Source organism: Sinohyriopsis cumingii, chromosome 17 (assembly GCF_028554795.1).
Source record: "Sinohyriopsis cumingii isolate HCF-2022 chromosome 17, ASM2855479v2, whole genome shotgun sequence".
NCBI lineage: Eukaryota > Metazoa > Mollusca > Bivalvia > Unionida > Unionidae > Sinohyriopsis > Sinohyriopsis cumingii.
Genome location: NC_142977.1, coordinates 65654551 through 65678761, shown reverse-complemented (window position 1 = coordinate 65678761; position 24211 = coordinate 65654551). Strand labels below are relative to the sequence as shown.

Here is a 24211-nt window from a genome sequence, read left to right as displayed (position 1 = left end):
GTGAAGCGAGTTTTGTTTCTTCGTTCATTTATACGAAATAATTGGTTAACTTCGACTTTGGAGCGGTAGCTGGTTTTATTGACTCTGTAGCTGGTATGCCATGTAATGCTCTATTTCCTCTGAGGAATATGCCTTCCTCTAAAAGTTCACAGCGTAATCGATAACCAAAGACCTTTGCAGAACGTATTCTCTCCCTCCCTCCTTTAGATACACATTGGGATGGCTTGGCAGTGTTCCCTAAAGGCAATATAAAATCATCTCAAAGAAATCATTGATACGGTGTACGAAGAAACAAAACAGGAGCAGCTCCAATACGATAGGGATGAGAGAGAAAAATAATCCAGGAGAGTCAGAAGAATTTCTCCTCCGTTTCTCTCAGTCAAACAGCCCTTTCCCATAGTGTATCAACCTTGTTAACAGTTTCCTTTACTCCGAGGCAAGAACAAATAAAATCGTGAGTCAAAAAGATGGCGACACCATCTTCAGCAAAAGAATAAAATGAAGGAAGATCGAAATGGGAAAACAAGTCAAGAATAAAGACTGAAACAACAAACAACGGATGAGATCTGTAGAATTTTCCTAACTTACTACTATTACTCGTTAAACATTACAATCAAAATTATTACACAGACCTAATATCATCGAACGTGAAGTGATGTATTGTAAAGCACGAACATACACACTTTAAGGCAGCATTTACAATACTGACGATGCAGTTGGCTATGGACAAATTGGAAAATTGCCTAAACCAAACCCCATTGTTTACGCTGTAAGATGCAAGATAATATTTACAGGCACATCCCACGTACACGGTAAACAAACTCATTCGACGAAAATATTTTGCAAGAAGTCAAACAAAAGTAACAGGAATAGATTATCAATGGCAAGCTGATGTAACAAAATTCTACAATATGGTTTCGTGCAATTGAGTCAGAAGAATTTATTTTGTGTCACTGATGTGTTTTCAAAATCGACATCTAAAATCGGTCCAATAGTCGTGCGAGAGTTGAAAATCGTCTTGGAGAACAAATGAAAATCTTGAAATCAAAGTTAGTGTGGTGCAACATTTTCAAAGAATATTGAATGAAAGAACTACGTGGAAATATATTTGTATTCATTATACTCTCCGATGTATCAGCGTGTTACCACGTTTGGTGAAAGTTTACAGTTAATCGAAAGCATTATCGATAAAATAAACCCAACAACAATAATAAACAAGGTAAAAGAAAAAAAAAAACGCAGAGCGGGGAAACGTCACATCCAGGAAGTCCGTTAGAAGTAATACCCCCCTCCCGTTTAAATTTGTAGATTGTAGCTGTAACGCTAATTTCTTTTAGCGCTCTTAAGCACTCAACATATAATATTGCCAACAATCACAGGCAATGTTGCAGATGCTTTTTTGGCCAGCTCAAACAAACAATTATCCATGTTTATTAAGTCAATATTAAAATTGTGTCCAAAAACGAATCACTGACTTTTAACACTTCTACCTATTTTTTGTAATACCGTGCTTTTTTTAAAAATGGATCTCTTTACTTGATTAAGTATTTTAATTCTCCAGTTTGCCATACATACTTTTCAAGATCCAGTCTCATAGTTCTTTCCCATAGATAACATCTACAGCTTTGATAAGATTCTTCAATTATATTTGATCATGTGTTGTGAACCTTTACATTGAGTGGACGTAGTTCACATAGAATTAAACAGATCATTCTTGTATGTTATTTGGAGTTCAATTTCCTTTAATTGAATTGTATTAGCGGTCTTTAAACAACTGTAGGTCAAAACAGATGTTTAGATAGCATCAACATGTTTCACATAGCCTCTGCCGTGTCATTAGTATCTTCAACTTCTTGCTAAGGGAGAATGAGGTTGTAGAAATCAATATGAAAATTTTCATTCATTTATTCACTGAACAACATACTAGCAGTTTAGTGAACTGGGTATTTAAAAGTTTTGTACCACTAATTTGTGCAATCTCCATATGGACCAAATGACTGTTTATCTTTGGATATGATGCAATTGCATGGTGCATGCATCACAATTAGTATTCCTACATATACGTCTTGCATAGTTGCCTATAACGTATGACTGCGTTTTGAAGCCATACTTTCAGAATAAGTTATCAAATTTATTTTTGTTTTCATCTATATCTTGATGCCCAGTATGAAAATCTCGGAGGTCAAATCATCACTTCAGTATTCAGTATTTACAATAACCACTATCGTGATCGTTATGTAAAGGAATTTAAAATTAGTTTTACAACCATCGCACCTTCTCCATTACTTTATCTAAGAATGGATAAAAGTCAAAATATGTCATCTTGCGATCAAATCGATTCAAATTTATATTGATCCACAATCTCTTGCAAATACATGGAAGGTGAACAATGTTACTTAGCATGTATCAATGAATAACAGATTGACCGAAGGTGTAACATTTGCAGTGAACTGTTCAGGCACAGTAAAGGAGTACTTATCCAAAAAGACAGTTACATTTGAGCTTTAAAACTCGAATATTATAATCAAATATAACAGAATAACTTATACGTTGGAATCTGTGCAAAGTATATGTGGAAATCCCAAGCTACAGTACGCTATAGTGTAGGGTAGTATGGATGTAAATGTAGCTAGGTTCCATATTGCAGTAATAGTTACTTGTTCCTTGGACTGCCAACATTCTTTGGTACAGCACTGATTGGATTAAAAATGTTACAAACGTGGTGTTGTAACATCTTCTAGTAATAAGGGAAACACTGTTGACATGATAAGCAAGACAAATGATGATAATGAAATCAGTTCTAAGTGACTTATTTCAGTATTCAGTGAGTTAAACATGTTCCAAAAGGTAACTTATGCAATCAGAGAGAAAGTAAACAATACAGAACGCCATGAGGACAGCACTTAAATGAAGGGTGCATCATTTGAAGAACATAACAATGACTTTTACAGGATGAGCATACTGAAAGATGATTCTCCCAATTCAATTATGTCATCATCTTAGATGCATATCTATGTCTACATTGTAGTCTCTTTGTTTCTTGGAACTGTTCGCCCTTCTCTATAAATATTCTTACTCTCAAACAATCACGAAATATCTAGAAATGCTCGCCTTCAACCTTGGTCTTATGTCCACAGTGAACTTATTCAAGCATATATATACACATAACCTTCTTATTCATGTCCTAATATTTAAAAAAAAAAATATTTACATACTTGTGTGATCTGTTAGCTAGAAAATTCAGTTTTATTTCTTGTTAGGATGAAAATTTACATTTAATCTGTGTGCAGATGTTCTCAATACTGTTAGCTCGTTAGTCTATACTGTGAAATTTTCTTCATATTACTGCCATAGTGGCAGAGTGGTCTATAGCGCTCTCTGTAATGGATCACTGCCATTTCACCTCTGTCTGCTTGGGTTCGAGTCTCGGATTCAGCCAATATGGGTATGTGAGAAAGCCTGCCAGTAGCTTCTCGTGGGTCGGTGGTTCTTTCTGGAGTTTTCCCGGGTTCTTCCTCCACCATTAATACTGGCCACCATGTATAGCGTATCGTGTGCTGAAAATGGCGTTAAACCCTACTACTACTACTACTTCTACTATTACTGCCATTGATCACAGCCAAAAATTATCACTGATCCAGTCTTTCGGTTTTTTCCTTTATTCTCAAGTATGATAATAAAGCGACCCAGCGATAAAATCTGCTACATAACAGATAAGAGGCAACGAAATCTAATATGTTAGACATAGATTAACATCATTTAGGTTTGAAATCTATTCAGTGCAATACCGAATAAAATAGGATCACATGTGTTAACAAATCAACGAATAGAATCCAGAGTATCTTGATTGTCTTTAGTATTCCATATTATAGACATATATATTATAGACATATGACATCTACTCTTCTTATAACTGCTCCTGTATATTTGATGATGTTGTCTATATTGTATCTTAACTTTTTGTCCATGACTGTAGTATGCAAGGAGTTCTAAACTGATGATGTACTGGTATTTGATTTCGTGTTCTCAATACCTCATGACAAATCTGAGGTACTGCTAATTTCCCATCGGATGATTAAGTCAGGTGGATTGTGTACTGACACAAGTCGTTCAGGAAGAATTGAAACTTGGAGTCGTAGTCGAGGTGGTAGGAGAGAATGTGATTCATTCCTATTTCCTTCAATCTTGTTTTAAAGTCAGTCTGCACATGTATTTAATGTTGTTTTTAAATTTAATTAGAGTGGAATCATTTATTTGGATTATTCACTGGGATTACAAAGTGCTCGTTGACTTTGGACTAAAATATTATACTCGGATTATTGTGAATTGGTTCACAGGAGTTCTGAACATTGCCATTGTGATACATCAAGAATGTTGGCACTTCATCATATTAAAGATATAAAAGAAAGGAGCATCATAGCTTTATACTGTATATACCATTAGATATCCACTTGACTATAAAGAGACCCTCGCCACTTTAGGTTTTCAAACAACCAATTTCTCTTTCACACTCCTATAAGTCGGAGTGTATTTTGCAAGTCACATCCGTTTGAAGAGGTGTCCTGTCAACAGTGAGTCTGAGCTGCACTTCAAAAAATAAGCAAGTATCATTATATGAATGGATGGATAGATAGATAATTAAAAAACCAGTGTAAAATGCCGTTATAATATTCAGTGGAATATAATATAAATCAATTGACAACTTCAGTTTGTTCTAATTACATCCATATTTTAGATTGATCTAATTCACAATAACCCATATATTAATTCCACACATCTTACAAAAAAAACCCCCAAAAATATGAAAGTCAAGCCCACATTTTTAAGATCCACAGTATCCTATAAATGTCACTACATGTCATCTGGTACGAAGCCCAAAATTCATCCAAATTGTCAAGTTGAGTTCTGAAATCCTCCATCTTCATCTGGTCGTAAATCATCATCTAGTCATCGTAATTATCATACAACTTTTTCCTCTGTTTCACTATGCTTGTGAAATTGGGCTCTAAGTAATAAGCAACACTTTGATCATACTGTGCAAGGCTACAACTGAATATGTCAATTGTGTTGCAAGATCACGGGGAGTTCAAATAACCAACCTCTGTTGCTTGGCACCGAACAAGTATCAGACTCATCGCTAGATCAAAAAGTTGACACATGGAAAACAAAGTTAAGGCCAAAAGAAAAATGTCTTTCCTATTGCATTGCTGTTAAAATTAGGGTAGGTAGATACATTATGTTATATATATATATATATATATATATATATATATATATATATATATATATATATATATATATATATATATGTGTATATATATATATATATATATATATATATATATATATATATATATATATATATATATATATATATATATACACACACACACACACTATAATGATTAGTATATATAATGTACTAAACACATGATGTAATTTGCTAAACCAGCTCAATTACATGCACCATTCGACTTTGGGAATTGTTTATTATTAGTTTTTATTTGATTTTTTTAAACATTATATACAATATAAAGATTAGTCTATATCATGGACTAAGCACTTCAAGTACTGGGCTAAACCAAGTCAATTAGATACACAATATCAATTTCTGGAATTTTTTTTAAATTACTTATTTCTTAACCTTGGGTAAAAAAAAAACTGCGCGGGTTGGCAACAAAGGAAACACATATTTTTTTTGCCTAATGAATGAAGGTCAAACATTCAATGGAATATAATTTGTACTGAGCAAGTATATGTACTAAATCTGTGGCTTGATGAAAAGGATTGTCAGTTTGAAACCAAAATGAGTGCTGGCTTTATAAACCAAGGGCTTATCGAGCCATATGCTCTGGCTGAAAACTTGGGAATTAAATCTAATCTAACTGATGGAAAGTAAAATACAACTTAAATCAAACTTTTATTGTGCTAAACATACTAGTTATACAGCAAAACACAAATATATATATATATATATATATATATATATATATATATATATATATATATATATATATATATACACACAAATACATACATTGTCAAAACTTCAATGAAAATGATTGCAATGTACTTGCTAGTCATGAAATGGGTAAACACAATGTGCAACGTAACACATTTCTGAATCAGAATAGTGCCATAAAAATGTTAACATATTTGAAATGACATACAGTGCAATCCCGCTATAACGCGCCCCGATTTAACGCGAACTCGGAATTAACGTGCCGTGGCTCAGGAAATTTCGTATATTCGCACATGAAGAAAGAAGAAAAAAATCTTCAAAGTACATGAAATAGTGTATAAATAAATTAGTATCATTATGGAGAGGAGATCGCGTATGGATTCCAATTTAAAATTATCGTGGCGCGGTTCCTGAAATATGGTGTAAAACGTTTATTATCATTTTGAGGGAAGAGTTTGCGTATAAATTTTAATATAATACGATCGTGGCGTAGCTTCTGAAATTTATCAATATCACCATGTTCTTAAAGTGTTATGTCAAAAATAAACATTATCGGAAATGTTACTTATTACTGATCCAGTAAAAAAAAACAAAAAAATCCGCCAGCATGTTTTTGGGCTTGGTGGTGTTATTAGACGCAATCAGTTGACCAGAAAATAATGTCCGCTTTATTAGCTGGAAACTGAAAGGGTATGAAATTGTACATGCGTTCAGCTTGAAAAAAAAAACATATATAAAAGTAACTCGTGACGTTTGCAGGCCTACTGCACTTAGTTCTCGGGTTTTACATGTGCATGGGGTTGGCTTATGAACTCGTTATTAATTTCCTATTTTAAAAAAATAAATATTTTACCGTTATGGAAAAGCAAGTTCACAAACGCAACTCGTTCTCTGCACTTTGCGCAAAAAAAATTGATTATCATTTTGGGGAAGAGATCGTGTATGAAATTGAATACAATACGATATATACTACGATTGTGGCGTGGTTCCTGAAATTTTAAATACATGTACGTGTATTTTTCTCGTAACCAGAAAAAATACTTTTTTTTAAAGTAAGAGAAATAATGTGTAAAACGTTTATTATCATTTTGTGGAAGAATTCGCTTATGAATTCGAATATAATACAATCGTGGCTTGGCTTCTGAAATGTAATAATTTCACCAGGTTCTTGAAGTCTTATGCCAAAATAAACATTGTCTGAAATGTTACTTATTACTGATCCATGAGTAAAGCCAGTAAGTCGTCTATGTGATTGTCTTCAATTAATTCTGTATACAATCATTGCTCAAACAATAGCCAACATGTGTTTCTTCTTTAACTGCATACACAACCAATCAGCAGACGCATTGATAGTGGTTGATAAAAGATTTTACAATTTAATAAACATCAAAAAACGAAAGCCGCCAACACATTTTCTGGGCTTGGCGGATTTATTAGACGCAATTAGTTGACCAGTAAATAATTTCCGCTTTATTGGCCGGAGATTGAAAGGGTATGAAATTGTACATGCGTTCAGCTTTATATTATTTTTTTTAAAAAGTGACTCGTGACCAATGCAGGCCTACTGCGCTTAGTTCTCGGGTTTTACATGGGTTTGTTTATGAACTCGTTATTAATTTCCTATTTTTTATTTTAAAAAAATATTTTATCGCTATGCAAAAGCAAGTTCACAAACGCAAATCGTTCTCTGCACTTTGCGCCATGATTAGTATAGTAGTTTTCACACGTTTCTTTCGATATTCACAAAATCTGAAGTAAAAGTTACATGTACGCTAAAAGCATGTGTTGATTTGTAATTAAGCTGTTGTAGTCGTTAAAACGAATAGGCATACAAGCGTTAATTATTGGAAATTTGCAATGGATAAATGTACACGGAAACGCATGAGAAAATTTTAGCAGTATGAAATTTGTATAGACACCGTTCATATATCCTGTAACATGATGAACCGTACACGTGCTTCGTCTTTCTTAACCTAATTATACTGTTAATTTTTTCCACTGAATTCAGACACATAATGATGTGTGACAAAATTACTGAATAGTTTAAATATGTATGCAGTTTTTGCAATGGAATTACATATTTTATGGATTAATTTCAAGCTCCCTCGTTACGATATCAGACGTCAAGTAAACGGTGTTGATACTATGTTTATGCTATATATTAGACGTTGAATTCAGATACAATGATTAGAGGAAGAAATATTGAATATTGTAAATCAGTGTGCAAATTTTCAGTGGAATTACATGCATTATAGATGAACTGAATGCCACGACGGCACTATAGTAAACGATGTTGATACCTTATTCATCATATACCGTAGACATGAATACATGTGTATGTGCCAATGAGTTGTTCTCTCAAAAAAGTAAAATACTGCAAAACCCCGCATTAACGCGACCCCGATATTAACGTGATCCAATTTTGTGGACCCCAATTATCGCGTTATAGCGGGATTCCAATGTGTATTTTTGTGTATTACTAACAGTATCTCCAATTTCCAACATTACCCTCGGATTTACACAAAAAAATTATGTTGCACTTATAAGATGACCCCTACTCTTCATGAATTGAACTTTCAGTAAAAAGGTTAACTTCTAAGTGAGTTTTCATGCAGTACTAAATTTTACAAGATAAAATCGACCATGAGATACATCTTCTTGATATAAAGTTTAATAACAAATCTGATTTTAGTCTATTAAGTTTTTCAAAAGTATGATGTAAAAATGAAACAGAAGTGCAAAGTTTTAAGTTAAACAGGGGCCCAAACACCATAAAACTTTGCCCTTATTAGCTTAAACGTGGACTCACTGTTGGTACTTTTATTGAAAATATACCAAATCTGATTCAATTCATTAAGTCCTTCAAAAGTTATCGAATAGAAACTAAAATTGTGACCATCACATTTTGACTTATAGGATATGACAAGACTGACACAGGGTAACACAACATGCTCCTCCATGGTTATGACAGGGATATAAAAATGTCCATTTCAAGGTTAAATTACTCAAGCATAATTGGGTCCATACCAATTTTAAATGATCTTGCCACAATTCTTAATTTAGCAAAATGTCTTCCAATAGGTTACACCACTCCACTTCAGAAACCTCTCCTTTTCTCTGATTTGTCTAGGTTAGTGTCAACAAGTTCCACTAAAGCAATTACACGACACAGCAACAATGTAAAGTTTACTTATTAATGTTATCAATCATGAAATGTATAAAGTACAAAGAGTTATAAATTCTTAAAAGAAACAAAAATAATACATCAAGCACAGACAATTCCAATTCCCACAGACCATAATTCTAATGGTTTGCAAAATTATTCTTGTAAGTCCAGTCAGACACGCTACTTGCACTCTATGAATGCTCTATAAACTTTTAAGATGGTGAAAAAGATAGACTTTGCACCTAGTAATTGAGAAGAATCACCTTTTCTGCACACACCATCAAAATTCAACCCAATGAGATCTCCACATTTACATCTAGTAGGTGATGTGCAGTGACAGCATCGAAATGAAAATGTTTATAGGTTCAAGCTTCCACCTGTCAACAACCGACTCATACATAGGCTTCTTCCGAAAAATTTAGAAACTTTGTTCATCAATTCTTTTTACATGACCTTCGTTCTTTAAAATATAACACCTAATATTCCATTCCACAGTTTGGCTAATATGCTTGTAAAAGAATTAGCTCTGTATGACTATATACATTTGGATCAAAAAATAAAAAATTTGCATATAAACTCGAGTGCAAATTTTAAACATCACATATTATTACCAATATTTGCTGTCTCTTCAAATGCATGCATTAAATATCCCATCCTTATTTTAATATTTCTTTTCTCTTTCAAGTGCAAACTTGAAAATTTCTCTCTCAATAAATCTACACTTCACATCCTAACTACCTGAATGTTGCTACCTAAAAAAGACCCATTTTCTCAAATATATTTCTGTATTTTGAATGATATGCTCTCAGTTGCAAATATTTGAAATTGATAAGTATAGTCTGATCTGGATAATAATATTTAATACAGGATACACACAATGTAAAAAGGACTTTTATATTACTTTAGGGGGCGCTCACCAGTTATTATGTACTTTTGAGAGAATGATGTATGTACGATGATGTTTTTTGCATTTAAAACATGCACAGTGGAGAGAATGTTGGCATACCTCTATGCTACATTAATGTAATGTGGATATTTCTTTGGATTTTGTACTTTTGGAAATTGTACATGATTTAAACATGCTGCTAACTAAAATGACTGCTCCCTTGTGCTAAAAAATCAGCCTGAATTAGGTTAAAGTACACTATCCAAAGCAGCTATTAAAATAGGGAAACTGAATTTTGCCAGACTAGACAATACCAACTTCTGAAAGTGCAATGAATGAATTACCAAATATATAAAATCTACAAAAAGTTATCTGATCTTTTTAACACAATTTACCTCTAATGTTCAGGAAGTGAAAATGGCCAAGTGGAGCTAGCACTTTTTTGAAAGGTGCACATCTGGAGTAAGGCCAAGCTGTATACTCCATAACCCTATTACACCCATCAATCATACACCAAAATAAAGGGAATTAAAGGTTCTTTGAATTATACCCTAGATATACAAGGTCTTTTTTTAAAATGCCAGTAAAACCAGTGAGGAAAGCTGGGGAAATTCTTTTTCTTTAAAATCCTAATCCTATGCAAAATACGAAACTGTAGAGCGCCACCTTAATGACAGATTCCTTATACCCATGGCAACTAAATAGGTAAACATTTTATGGTTCTGTTTATTGATCCTGATAAACGGAACCATGCAAAAAACAATTTTTTAATGAAACAAAGTCTGAAGAAAGCACACAAAGATATACAAACTGAAAATCTAAACTAGTAATAAAGGCCACACAGCTGATGGGTCTTTTTAACTAGGCCATGAATTTCTGGATTGTTGAAAGGAAATAATTTTGTAGCTAACTGGAGTGAAATACCAAAAAGGTTTTCTTCCAAGAGTGCTCCATGTAATAATAATTCTTGTATAGATTTGGTACATGATGATAAAAGAGGTCAAAAGACTTGAAAACGCAAAAATAAACCGTAATATATTTCCTACAGGTTTTGAGTTTCAAGACATAAAATGCATGTGATATATAGCTGTGTGAACAAAACTGTTACAAAAACAATTATGTTGCCATTTATAAAATGCACATTTGTCTTGTTCCACCATAAAGAATGAAAGGATCCACATACATAAACAGTGAAAGAAATTACCTTAAAAATGTGGATTTGGTGATGAAAGGTTAAGACAAGGTATTAACCAGTAAAGACTATTCTTTAAAAGGTATATAACAATGTGCCAGATGTGTATCGCTATGAGCTATTTGGAAGATACAAACATATTTGTTATGAAGATAGATAACAGTGTAACAATGGAAAAGAAAACGAACATAACCTGTCTTAACTGAACTAAGACAAAGTGCTACTTTCATCTGTGTATTCAACTCAATATATGTAAACTTTTACTCCGATGTCCACATTAATTCAATGTTAGTGATGTTAAATTCATCAATCAGAAATGCTCTGAAGGTTTAAGAAAATCTAATTAAAAATATGTATGATCATCCAGATAAGTATATCTACAATTCTATATACACAGGTGATATCCCTGTTCCTCTAATAGGTATGCTTAGTAATACAGAAATGCACACCTCCACTGTTATGTAGTGCATATTAATCTTGTACCTATAATGACCTGTATTTAAAAAAAAAAAACATTATTATTAATATACTTTTAATAGTAATTAAAGGTCAATTATGAAACAAAGGCATTGTTTGTTTACTGAAAACCAGTTTATGAAATAAATTAATTGTTTTAAAAAACTGGGTATTTAAGTTCATATAATGACAACTTGTATGCATTGTTTTCACTTTACATTATTAATATAGTACAACATAATTTCTCACTTTTGGGGACACTTGTCCATGATATTAATTAAGAAAATATTACAATATTATTTCTAACTTCTGAAGCCACTACTCCATGTTATTAGCAATTCTTCATCAAGTGCTACTGTATCAATGTACTATACATAACCATCATTAGCAATTTTATCATCAATTGTTTACATAGTAATTATATTAGTCCAGTTCTTGATTGGTGTATGACAAATTATTACATATTATAGGATAAAATGATCATGATTGCGTATTTATCAATGTGTAAATTTTACCTATCACTCACAAAGTAAAAAAAGTCCAAAGTCAATGCAAAGACTCTAAATAAAACATTATTTTTTGTTGTTCACAGTGATATCATGGTAATGCATGCTCTAAATGGTCTTACCTTTAACACGCCAACGATTCATTTAATATCTGATGAAGATATACCCTGCCAATTGGGCTGAAATAGATCCGTCTAAAGCATAAAAACTGCGTTTCTTCTTTCTACAGCCCCTGCACCGACATGCAAGTACCATGGTTTATTGTTTCCAGAGGACACATTATCATAATGGTGCTCTTTGCTTTATCAAGCCTCTGCAGCTTGCTGCAGTGGTTCACATTATTTAGTAAAACACCTTACAGTTGCTGGCTCGGGGTAACATTTCTGCTGGAACTCCATTTATTTTGCACACAGAAATAATATAGATTCACTGTTCCTTGCATTGATACAGATATATCTAGCTTCTGGCACATGCATTTGTGTGTGATTTGGATTTTTAACTTAGCTTTAAACGAATTTCAGTCATATCGCTATGATGTCTGCAGTGTGGCAGTTTAAAGTCTTGCGCTGGGGCATCATGCTGCAGACACCTAGCATGATGTCCCACCCAGACACATTATCCTGACACCAGACCGACCAGTCCTAATACTAGCCTCTTAATGCTAAGTGCCTAGCAAGGCAGCTAGTACCATTTTTATAAGTCTTTGGTATGACTTGGCTGGGTTTCGAGCCCACGATCTCCCGCATCCAAGGCGAATGCTCTAACCACTAGGACACCATAGCAGTCACGTTCATTTGTATCCTTACTCCCAATTCTACATTTACCTCTGCAGCTCCTTGGTTGCAGTAACTTTGCCATCTTCAATACAGCCCTCAGTTACTTGCAGCTTTTTGGGTAATGTCCCTGTTGTACCATCATCCCGATTACTATATGCAGATTCAAACTTACTTCCCAAGTGCAGTTCCTTAGCAGTTTGCTCAATACTCCATCCAATCAAATGTTTTGGGTTGTGCACTTTGCATTACCTGAAGTGCTTGCCCTTCAAAACTTCGCTACCACTACAGAGCCTTACATATTAGCAGTAGTTCACTCCACTTTCATAAGTGCAGCTCTTTATGCCAGTTTCATGTTTAGAGTTGCAACTCCAGAATTAGCTGTAACTTGATCGGCATGTGCAGCTCCACAGCTAAGTTGTACCATGCGTTACTGTGTATTTTCATTAGTTTTTTTACATTACATTTTATGTTTACAAGCTTTTTAGATGTATCAAATTTGGTGACTGCATGCCACCATGTTGTTCCCAGTACATGCCAAAATTGTAAATAAGATGTATATATCTTTAATACATGAGAAACCAACATTTTAGCAATCATTTATTTTAGCTGTGTATTGTGTAAAGTGATAAAATAAATGTGGTAAGATGTAAACAGGGGATGTACTATAAAGGTCAGTTATGTCCAAGGAAAATGTAATTGTTTCAGCATGAATACAAATGAGTAATATAATATCAATTTAAACTTGAATTCAAATATTTCTTGAATCCAAATGTCTATTTATAAGGCAAAAAATAGCGTAAGTAAATCTAGGTCATCAAAAAATTACTCCTATGGTCAAATTTAGAACATGGACACCTTTTGTTAATGGGTACTCCAATGTGATGTGAATAAAGCCTGTATCTTCAACATATTAAAAGAACTGTATGGTTCTCAATTGAAGATTTGAAAAAAAAGAAGAAAATAGTAACTTTGTGCTAAAAAATTAAACATTTTTGTGTTTTTGAATAGGCAAAAGTTTTTTTCTTTCTTTCTACTTGAAAAGTCACAGACTACCATATTATCAAGACTGACTAAATCATATAATTATTTACTATTAAATTGTTCGATTACAACTTATTGAAATCACACAGAAAATTGTGATGATGCAAACATAAGGTAAGATCCAAGGCAACCAAATGCATTTAAGCATCATTTCAACACACTATACAGCAGTTTTATGCATTTCAAGAAATATAATATGCTCATTTCAAGTTAAATTTATTAAAATCAAGGCATTTTTTAAACTATATTTTTTTTGCCAAGGCTTGAAGCTGCAAGAATAGAATAAAACAGTTGCATTAAAGGACAGATTCGCATCAGATTTAGACCTTTATAGTACATCCCCAATTTCAGCCAGAGTGCTTCTTTGTGCTTGATACATCTGCAGGTTTTTTGTTGTCATTCAGAAGGGGTAGATTGGCTGTATCAACCACAGTTTTGATGTACATTGTGTCTTCCTTAATGTAGCCATAACCTGGGTCATCCAAACGCTTGTGTGGAATGAATAATGGGCATCCACTTGCTATGTTCATATCTGATGTAGGTCGTTTAAATGATGAGCTTGCAGGGTCCGGCCGGAATGAGTCGATAACATGCTCTCGATTGTTCTGGTCAATCAGCATGAAAGTTACACGCTGCATGAATGGCCAGCTCAAAAGGGCATCATAAGGGCCTCTCATGATGACGAAGAAAAGGGACATATGGGATCCCTTTCCCATCCCATCCCCATTGGGATACATTCGTATACACATCTTGTAACCAGTTCGGCTGGTGTAGAAAGCTGGAGAGTAAATGCTCAAAGTTTTCCCTCGCTGGGCCTCCAGTCTGTGCTTGCTAAATTCATGGATTCTCCACAGAAGTATTCCATCATAGCTAGCATACTCAAGAGATTGTATCCTTGCATCTAGATCCATGATTGTCATATCCTTCAGAGCCAATGTTCTCTCTAACGATCGAATCTTGCGCTCATTTGATTCAATCAATTCCTTGTCAACTTTTCTCTGTCGATCAATTGTCTCCATTGTAGTGATGCACTGCTCAATGTCACGATGAAGGGTTGTAACAATTCCCTCAAATGTGTCAGTTTTTACTTCAAGTTGTCGAACTCTCATTTGCATTTCACCACTAGCTACATATTGCCCCTGAATGCCATTATCGGTCAAGGGGCGAGAAGCCAGACTTCCTACTATCTGTTCTATCTGGTTTATCTTGTCAGAAGTACTTTGGAGTTGGCGTGCCAGAAGTAAGGTATCTGAGCCTGACACAGTATTAATCCTTTCCTCCAACTGGGTGACACGCTGGGTAATATTGTCTCCTTGCCTCATGACAAAAACCAAATGGTTGCCAGCTGACTCTTCCACATGTTTTGGAAATCTATTTCCCTCCACCTGTGAAAGTTGCAATAGTTCAATTAAAAGCCCTTGTCAAATACGTAAACATTTTAAGCAAATAACACAATACTACTTTTAATATTTGAGTCATTCTACTTCTCTTGATGATTCATTTACTGAAACACTCAAATTGAAGCCTGAAAACAAATTTTGTGCTAGAGATATGTGTAACGTCAGTGGCATCCAGATGAACAAATTAACTGTTCTATACCTTTATTACTTTGTTTATATCAGATGATTTTCTTCTGTAGAAAGAATCATAACTGTATACTCTTGCCATTAATGAAACAAATCAAGAAATATTAAAGCCCCTTCACAAATTTTACATGAAAAGAAAATAAGATCACATGCATCCATGAAACATCTCAAGAGAGAACAAGTGTCCCTTAAAGTGACTGACACTCATCTGTCTGAAAGAAATTTCCAGGAATTTAAGACAAGACCATTTGTTTATAAATGGTGAGTATGAAAGCATTGATCATATTCATTATGAATAGATTTTCAAATAAACCATTGTGGCAACATTACAAAATTGGCATTATTGTTTTAAGGGAAATCTGGCACCATCAGAAGCCTTCCGAAAACCCTACATTGACAAGACCATCCATTCTGGAGAATTACTGACAAGATTTGTAGTATGTGGCATTCATATTGGAGGTCAGATTGACACCATTTTCTTTCATGACCAACTAGATATCACAATTTGTCTCCTGGTGAAAACCTCATGCTGACAAGACTTTCCATTTAGGAGGAGTTGCAACAAGATTTTCAAGATGGCTTCCATAATTAATTATAGACTGGCACCATTTTTATTTGCAATAACTCGATGTCATAAGAAGCCTTCTTGTGAAAATCCAATGAAAACTCCATGCTGATAGGACTTTCCATTCAGTAAGATTATTGTGATGGCTCATGTGGTGGCCATCCTGGATGTCAGATTGGCACAATTTTTCTTTAGGATTAACTAATGTTAATATGACTTCTGAAAACCCCATGTTAATATGACTTCCGTTCTGCTGGAATAGAAACATCAAGATTTTCATTTTCACCTTTGACCAACACTGGTATAAATGTTTTTTTTTAATTAAATTTCTCAGCTATCCTCTATGTAGTTTATTAGGAGTAGCAATAAAAAACTTGTACTAATAGAAAGGTGTACATGGGACAATGGACAATAGGCCATCCCATAATCTCTTCTGGTCTATGATCAACTAAAAATGCACCAGACCAAATAAAAATTCCATTTATGATGAATTTCCAATATTTCCAATACACCAAGTTTTTCTTTATACTCCAAAGAATAAGATGCAAAAGGTTATCAATTAATATACATAATTACATGCTTACTGATGCCTGCTTTCATTTTTTATCCAAATGATTGAGATTTATACAATTTCAAATTTTATTTCAAAACATGCAAATAACAACCAATCTGTTGACCAGATGAAAGAGCTCCATGTAAATAGATGGCTTTTTTAATCAGGTAAACAGGCACTGATTTTTGTATCAATGGAACATTTGTACAGTTCAGCTCATTCAGTTCTTTGTTCCTCCATGTATCATTGTTGGGGGTGGAGACAGCATGCTGAGATTAAGAAAAAGTTGATCAATGTTGCCACCATGCTGTCTTAATGTGGAGAGTCTTTGTAGGCAATGTACCCTACAGAACCATGCCACAGGGTCACTATGGAGGAGATGTAGATTAGCTTTCTTTATATTTGTGGAGATTGTTCTCTTCCGGAAAGTTTGAATAATGTTGTCATGACTAAAGCTTTCAAATTAATTTGGTTTATGGGAAGAAAAAATCTGACAAACGCATGGACAGACAGACAGTTGAATATGCAATTTACATCTGTGCAATATATACTTATGCGAGAGACATAAATAGTTAAATTGGTAGGTATTTGGATATTTAAGAAGACACATATGTAGACAGACCAACAGAGAGATAAATAAATAGGTAGATACCATCTGGCCATCCACAGGGCATGTCCACTTCTTGTTTGGACACTCATTATCCTGATGATCTTTCAGCTATAGAAAATAAATGTTATACATTTGTTAAAATAAAAAATGTGAGATTATCAAAAGAACAGTTTCTCTATTTTTATTTAATACAGGCCATGACACAGCTACAAATGAGATTTGCTGGTTTCACCAAAGATTTCTTGACTGTGTGAAATTATAATCTTTAACAGGGACAACTAAAATTCCAAAACAAAGTCAATTTAAATATTAAAGATAATTTTAAATATCTCTGAAATGTTTTAGAGAAATTCAAAACCTGCAAATAGCCCCCAATTGGTTATGATGCTGGGTCTTGAACAATATAAGAGAAAGAAGCAAACCCAACATGTTTAGCAAAGTTCAACAAACAATTTATTTTCCTAGAATACAAAGTGAAAATTCAAAGTCACCCACTGTATTGTGAATTAAATCCCAAATAATCCTCACTGTTCAAAAGTATAGAATGTTCTGAATGAATCTGAATAATCCTGAATGTTCTTATGTAACAAGTCTTATGGAATGTGATGCAATCTGGATTTTTAAAGTAGCTTTAACAATTTTCTGTCATATCACTATGATGTCTGCAATGTGGCAGTTTATAGTGATGTCTAGTACTGGGGCATCATACCGCAGACATGATGTCCCACCCAGTCACATTAGCCTGACACCAGGCCAACCAGTCCTAACAGTAACCTCTTAATGTTGAACACCAAGTGAGGCAGCTGTAAGTACCATTTTTATAAGTCTTTGGTATGACTCGTCTGGGGATCATACCCACGACCTCCTCCATCCGAGGTAGACGCTCTAACCACTAGGCCGCAAAAGTCTTAAATGTCTTGCAGAAATGCTCCCAGGATTTTATCATACAGGGGATTTTTCACCTTGTTATAAAAATACAGGGAGAGTAGAACAAAAACGAATGGGAGGACGAAATAGCTATAGATAAATATTTACATAACACTTCAATATCTCAAATCTCTTTCTTAGTGCTCCACTCTGTAAGACCCCTACTCAAATCACAATCTTTAAAAGATGTTGTTTCTAGGCATATAATAAGCATCAGTCTGTTCACTGTTTTCAAGCTTAATCTGTCCCTTATCTATATATGAATATTGTTCTGTAATGAGAACCCCATTTCACAGAATGCTGTTGGGGCCCCGAGTGGCCGAGTGGTCTAAAGCACTCACTGTTCCAAGGCTTGGCTAGCATGGGTACATAGGAAAGCCTGCCAGTAGCTTCTCGTGGGTTGGTGGTTCTTCTTTGGGTTTTCCAGGGTTCTTCCTCCACCAGGTATACTGGCTGCCATGTATAGCCTATCTTGTGCTGAAAAATGGCATTTAACCCTAGAACAACAACAGAATGCTGTCTGAAGGGGCATATACCATACATAAACTAGCTTAGCCAGCTGGAGCATGTTTGGAAAATGTTCTTTATGCTGGTTATACACGATTTTCCACAGCTCAGAGGTATTGTCTTTTGGATACTTCTCCTCCAAAATATGATTTTTCACTAACATAAGCTCTGTTAGTTTAACTTTCTTGAATTAGCACTCTACTAACTACACTGCCAGATTTACTATTCGATGATGCTATATCTGATTTTAATTCAATTAATGCCATAGTCTATTTGTTCAAACAGAGGTATTTTGATCAAATAAATATTTTTACTTCTTAATTAGTTTTTAAGATTCTTATTTATTAAATTTATCGTAACCTTTATGATAGGGCTATAAAGTTTTGTAGCACGTGATCGTGCAGGGCTAAATTGTCACAAGAAAAGAAACAATAAGTGCACTCTACTTTCAAATGGTATTTTAATCTGGCTTGATTGTCTGCCGTTTCTGCATTTAATTGTGAAATACCACTGAAATGAGAGGATGACAGACATCCTGTCTGTTTTTGTCCACCCAGCATGTACATCGGACTCATATTTAACACTATTTTGGGTTCAAAATCCTTCACTGATATCTCCAGCAACACTTTCACAGATCCAATAATCCTTACTTTAAAATTAAATTGCCTTTATTGCTATGACCAGCCAGTTTTGCCAACCGAAATCATCATCTAAAGATGAACTATGTTGGGAATCAGCCATTTTGGGTCTTCTAGATAGTCTGTGTTATAAACATGCATTTGTTGTTGTTGCTGTTGTTGTTGTGGGGTTTAATGCCATTTTTCAGTATTAATGGTGGAGGAAGAACCCGGGAAAACCCCGGGAAGAACCACCGACCCACGAGAAGCTACTGGCAAGCTTTCTCACATACCCACATTGGCCAAATCCTAGACTCGAACCCACGCAGAAAGAGGTAAGATGGCAGTGATCCGTAACAGAGAGCACTTTAGACCACTGGCCACTCTGGGCCCTTAACATACATTTGTAAAACTTCCTTGATGCAAACCATAACAAAATGCGTCATGGGGCCAAATGTGCCCATCAGATTGAGCATAACAACTATTCATGTCAAGCTGAAGAAACCAGATGTGTAAATAGTTATGAATACATACTCGTTGTGACAAGCTCTATAATATTTCTACCAGCTTGACTTTTGTTGTGACAAACACTTTAAGGGTGATTGGCTGGGAAACTTTTCATATAGTGCAACTAATTTGCAGAAGTTCGCGCACATCACCATTTTCCAACTGAACAAATTTGTACAAATTATGCAGGCCCTGGGAGCATCTCTTGTCCTGATGTACTACAATAATATAATCCAGAATGTCTTTGAATTAGTTCTCAATAATCCCAAAGTATTGTTTTAGTCCAAAATGTTAAGCACTCTGTAATTCCAATGAAATGAAATCAATAATTCCTCTAAAATTATATCTGAACACAATTATAAGTGACTCCACAGACTGATCATAAAACAGGAATGAATAATTGTTTACCAAATACTTAATATACAAGATTCACTTGACCTGCGATGCAATAGATTTTGGGGAAAACCCCACTCAAGAACTAGGTCAGGTCTTGAACTTGAACCCAAGTAAACAACTTGTTTACTTCTTAGAATCATGACAAAATTCTGATTGGTATAACACTCAATCATGGACAAAAATTAAGCTGGAAAAGCTAGTTCAGAAAAAAGGAACATCATGTAAGATTTTTGAAACTGATATCTTATATTAGAATTGGGGCAAATCTCTTTTAGAAACTGAAAATAATAAACAAGATAAATAAAAGCATAAAGCATTTTGATCATAAAGAATAAGCAGGACATAATACAAGAGATATTAACATGGCTTTTATTTGTACAGAGTTATCGCTTGTTTGGTGTCACCATTTTTATCATGCAAAGGCTAGAACAGTTATGTCAGTATATCAATCATTATTATATCTTATTTCACCCTACATTTCAAACTGCTGCAAAATAATGAGGCTACTACTGCCAAAGGCTATATTAATGACATGGTTTCTAATTCATTATGATGTGTCAATTACCAGGTCTAAATGCAACCTAATAAATTATACTTACTTTATCCCTTGGAATCTTCTTGGTTTTACACAACTCGCATCTCAGAGGATGCTTTGGACAGACTTTGGAGTGTTCCTTGAAAATAAACAATAAGTATGTGCTTAATTTTGATACCTTTAAACTTTATTACCTGTGTAATTTTCACTTTTGATTCCCGTTCTGAAACAATTATAAGGGGGCATGTAATGAACTGACTTTTTTTAATCGTATATACTTATTTATTACATAACCATTTAAACTTAAATGGCTGATTTGGCATTTGATACAGACTGAAAACAAGCAATAAGCCAGTGCTTTATTCTGATGCTCTTATACTTTGTTATCTGTGTAATTTTCACTTTGTTTGGCCCTGTCAAAAAAACTATAATGGGGAATGTTGTTTTTTAATGGTGTATGAATTTTTATTTATTACATAGTTACCCATTTAATCTTACATGGCTGATCTGGCATTCCATACTGTGTGTGATTCTGTATCACACACCTAAGATTTCCATATCACACACCCATCCTGGCACTACTTTTACAACTCGAAGTATTCAATAACACTACACTTGTAAAATATCAGGAATGATTTATTGCTATATATTTTGAATTAATCAAAAAATATCTACACTTTTGTAATTCTAAGAGATGCAGTCATCCTGGATGAAAACACACTTTTGCCACAATGGAAAACAGGAAAGCACCATAAGTAGCTACAAGCAGTTTATGGGCATTTCACAATATGTAATGCCAATAAATCAGAGTTAGATGAGTTTGACAACACTATTTTGGACAGTGTTTGACAACTTTCACAAATCTAACACCAAGTAATCAGAGTTGGATGAGACTGTCAACACTATTTTGCACAGATTGTTTGACAATTTCACAATATCTAACACAAAGTAATCAGAGTTGGCTGAGATGGACAGCACTACTTTGGACAGAGTGTTTGACAATGATTTCTCCGATGAACTGAAATCTTGTAATGAAAGTTTTAAAAATCCACACAAAGTAAGTAAGACTCAATGAGCCATGTAAAGATAATGGGGCAGTAACTAAGACTATATAATTTGAACTTAAAACAAGTTTGCAAATTGCTACCAAGTGCTGAATTCTGTGTGCAATGACCTTAACAAAAAGGTCTAAGAAACTGAAGAACAAAACCTTCTGAACTCTGCACCCATTAATCTTATTTCCAGCTGCAGTAAAGATGATACTGAGAAAAGAATCATCTGTAATAATAATAATAATAATGACATTATTTAAAGAGGGTAACACAATTAGCTTAAAACTAATCTACCTTGAGGCATTCATACAAAGGAATTTATTTATTTAAGCTGCATCTCTGAAGCCACTGGATATATTGGGCTTGGAAGAAGGAAATAGATGTGATGTGATTTTGATTTTTTACGTAGCTTTAACAATTTTTCAGTCATATCGCTACAATGTCTGCAATGTGGCAGTTTATAGTGATGTCTAGCACTGGGGCATCATGCCGCAGACATGTAGCATGATGTCCCACCCAGTCACATTATCCTGACACCAGGCCGACCAGTCCTAACACTAACCTCTTAATGCTGAACGCCAAGCGATGCAGCTGTTAGTACCATTTTTGTAAGTCTCTGGTATGACTCGGTCGGGGATCGAACCCACGACCTCCCGCATCCGAGGCGGACGCTCTAACCACTAGGCCACGGAAGTGGTCAGAAGGAAATAGAGTGGGCATTTCTAATCTCAACTGGAATACTATTCCAGAGCAGAGTTCCAGAGTATTGGAAACTTTTTTAAATAACTCTTTATTTGGTTTGGGAATTTAATACTGTTTGGTAGACATGGATTGCAGGTGGGGAGTATTACCAGATAGCCTATACTAGAATAGTGATTGTAAATACTCAGGAGCACTATTATGAGATATCCTGTACATTAATTTGGCTTTTCTCAAACAGATTCAGTCTTTAATAGGTAATATTTTTAACCTACCAGCTAAACTTTCCTTGCTTTCTTTCTGGATTGATATTAGCCCAAATGCTCTTTTTTGAAGGTGTGCCAGCTTTGCTATGTTTTTATCATTATGATTCATCTAAAATTCCAGAATTACACAAAATCCATTTCAGTTTCAAAAATATGGTCTGCAGGACTATTTGTTTAGAAGGAAGTTGACGTCGAGGAGGTCTATTAATATTACTGAGGAATCTAATTCGTTTAATAAATCTGAGGGTAAAACTGACAAACATTTGCAACATAAAGGTAGAGGTATCACTGAGCAGCAAATTGTTTGACAGTAATGCAAATTTAAAAGAATTACATCTTATTATAATGTGGTGAAGACTTTTTCATCACTGGGGCACGTGCAGGGAAAAGTGTATCATTGTTTACATTTTTAAATTCTGGTGACTGTTAAGCCGAAAATAAAAAGGACACAGCATAATATTGCTTAGAATTTTCTCCTTAAAAAATATCCAAATGAATATTAAAAATGTATTCCGCAGCAAGAAAGAGACTGAATCTTCATTTTGTTACAAACATATGCTTAAATTATCACCTTCAATTTATCAACAATTTCTTGTATTAAATAAAAACATAAAAACAGAGTCTGAAAGTACTGTAAATTAATGAGCTTTCTGTATAAAACTGAATGTATTTAATTACTGTTATTCTGTGAAATTTGCCTGGAAATTTGCTTGGAAGTAGAGTGTGTGCATTCAGTAAGTAGGGTGTCAGAAAAATCATTACTTGCTGATCCAAAACCTATGTTCCATTTGAGAGGGAAGGAAAATATCCACTTGCCTAAGACCAGTTTAAATCCATTTGTATATCCCACACAACACTTTAGAAAATCAAAATAAAAGAGGAAATCACCCTATCTGCAATTAACATAGCCCAATGAAGCAAGTGTACAGTATATATTTAGGCTTAGCCCCGGTTATGCATATGGGTATGTTTCAGAAGGCTGTACAATATCTTTCATTCAGACACCAAATGCCATGTTCATGTTTTTTACAAGTACAAATTAATAAAATTTTAAAGAATGTGTGGATAAAATGGGTACATGTAATAAACAGAAAATTACATACGTGTTCTGTTCCAAGTCAGACAAAAGAACTTGTTTGATAGGACGTAGGAACATATGTTTTGGCCTGACAGCCATAATATATTCCTACACCATATTGAAGTCGTTCATTCTGCCCACTCAAAGTGAAACACATATTAAGTTTTTACTATGCATTTTATGGTTACCAGAAACCACAAATTCAAAGTTTGACAAAGATTTCTCCACTGGTGATGTCCTCTCAAAATCAAGACTTTAAAAGTCAATTATGGAGAACAATTTAACATGTCAACTGACCATGCTCTTTGTAAAATGTTAAGTGCAGATT

The 24211-nt window shown here is 34.3% G+C and overlaps 1 protein-coding gene across 6 annotated transcripts in view; it reads right to left on the bottom strand.

The window, feature by feature from the left end:
• Positions 1–5907: 5907 nt before the first annotated feature.
• The window catches only part of LOC149779134 (TNF receptor-associated factor 2-like), a 93956-nt gene continuing 75652 nt past the window's right edge, over positions 5908–24211 (bottom strand). For all 6 annotated transcript variants that reach the window (XM_089939692.1, XM_089939690.1, XM_089939694.1 and 3 more), the window contains 3 exons: positions 20853–20927; positions 17342–17407; positions 5908–15370 (listed from right to left, as the gene is read on the bottom strand). In XM_089939692.1, the coding sequence (XP_089795818.1) occupies positions 14333–15370; positions 17342–17407; positions 20853–20927 (1179 nt within the window). In that variant the 3' untranslated portion in view covers positions 5908–14332. The remainder of the gene's footprint in view (positions 15371–17341; positions 17408–20852; positions 20928–24211) is intronic.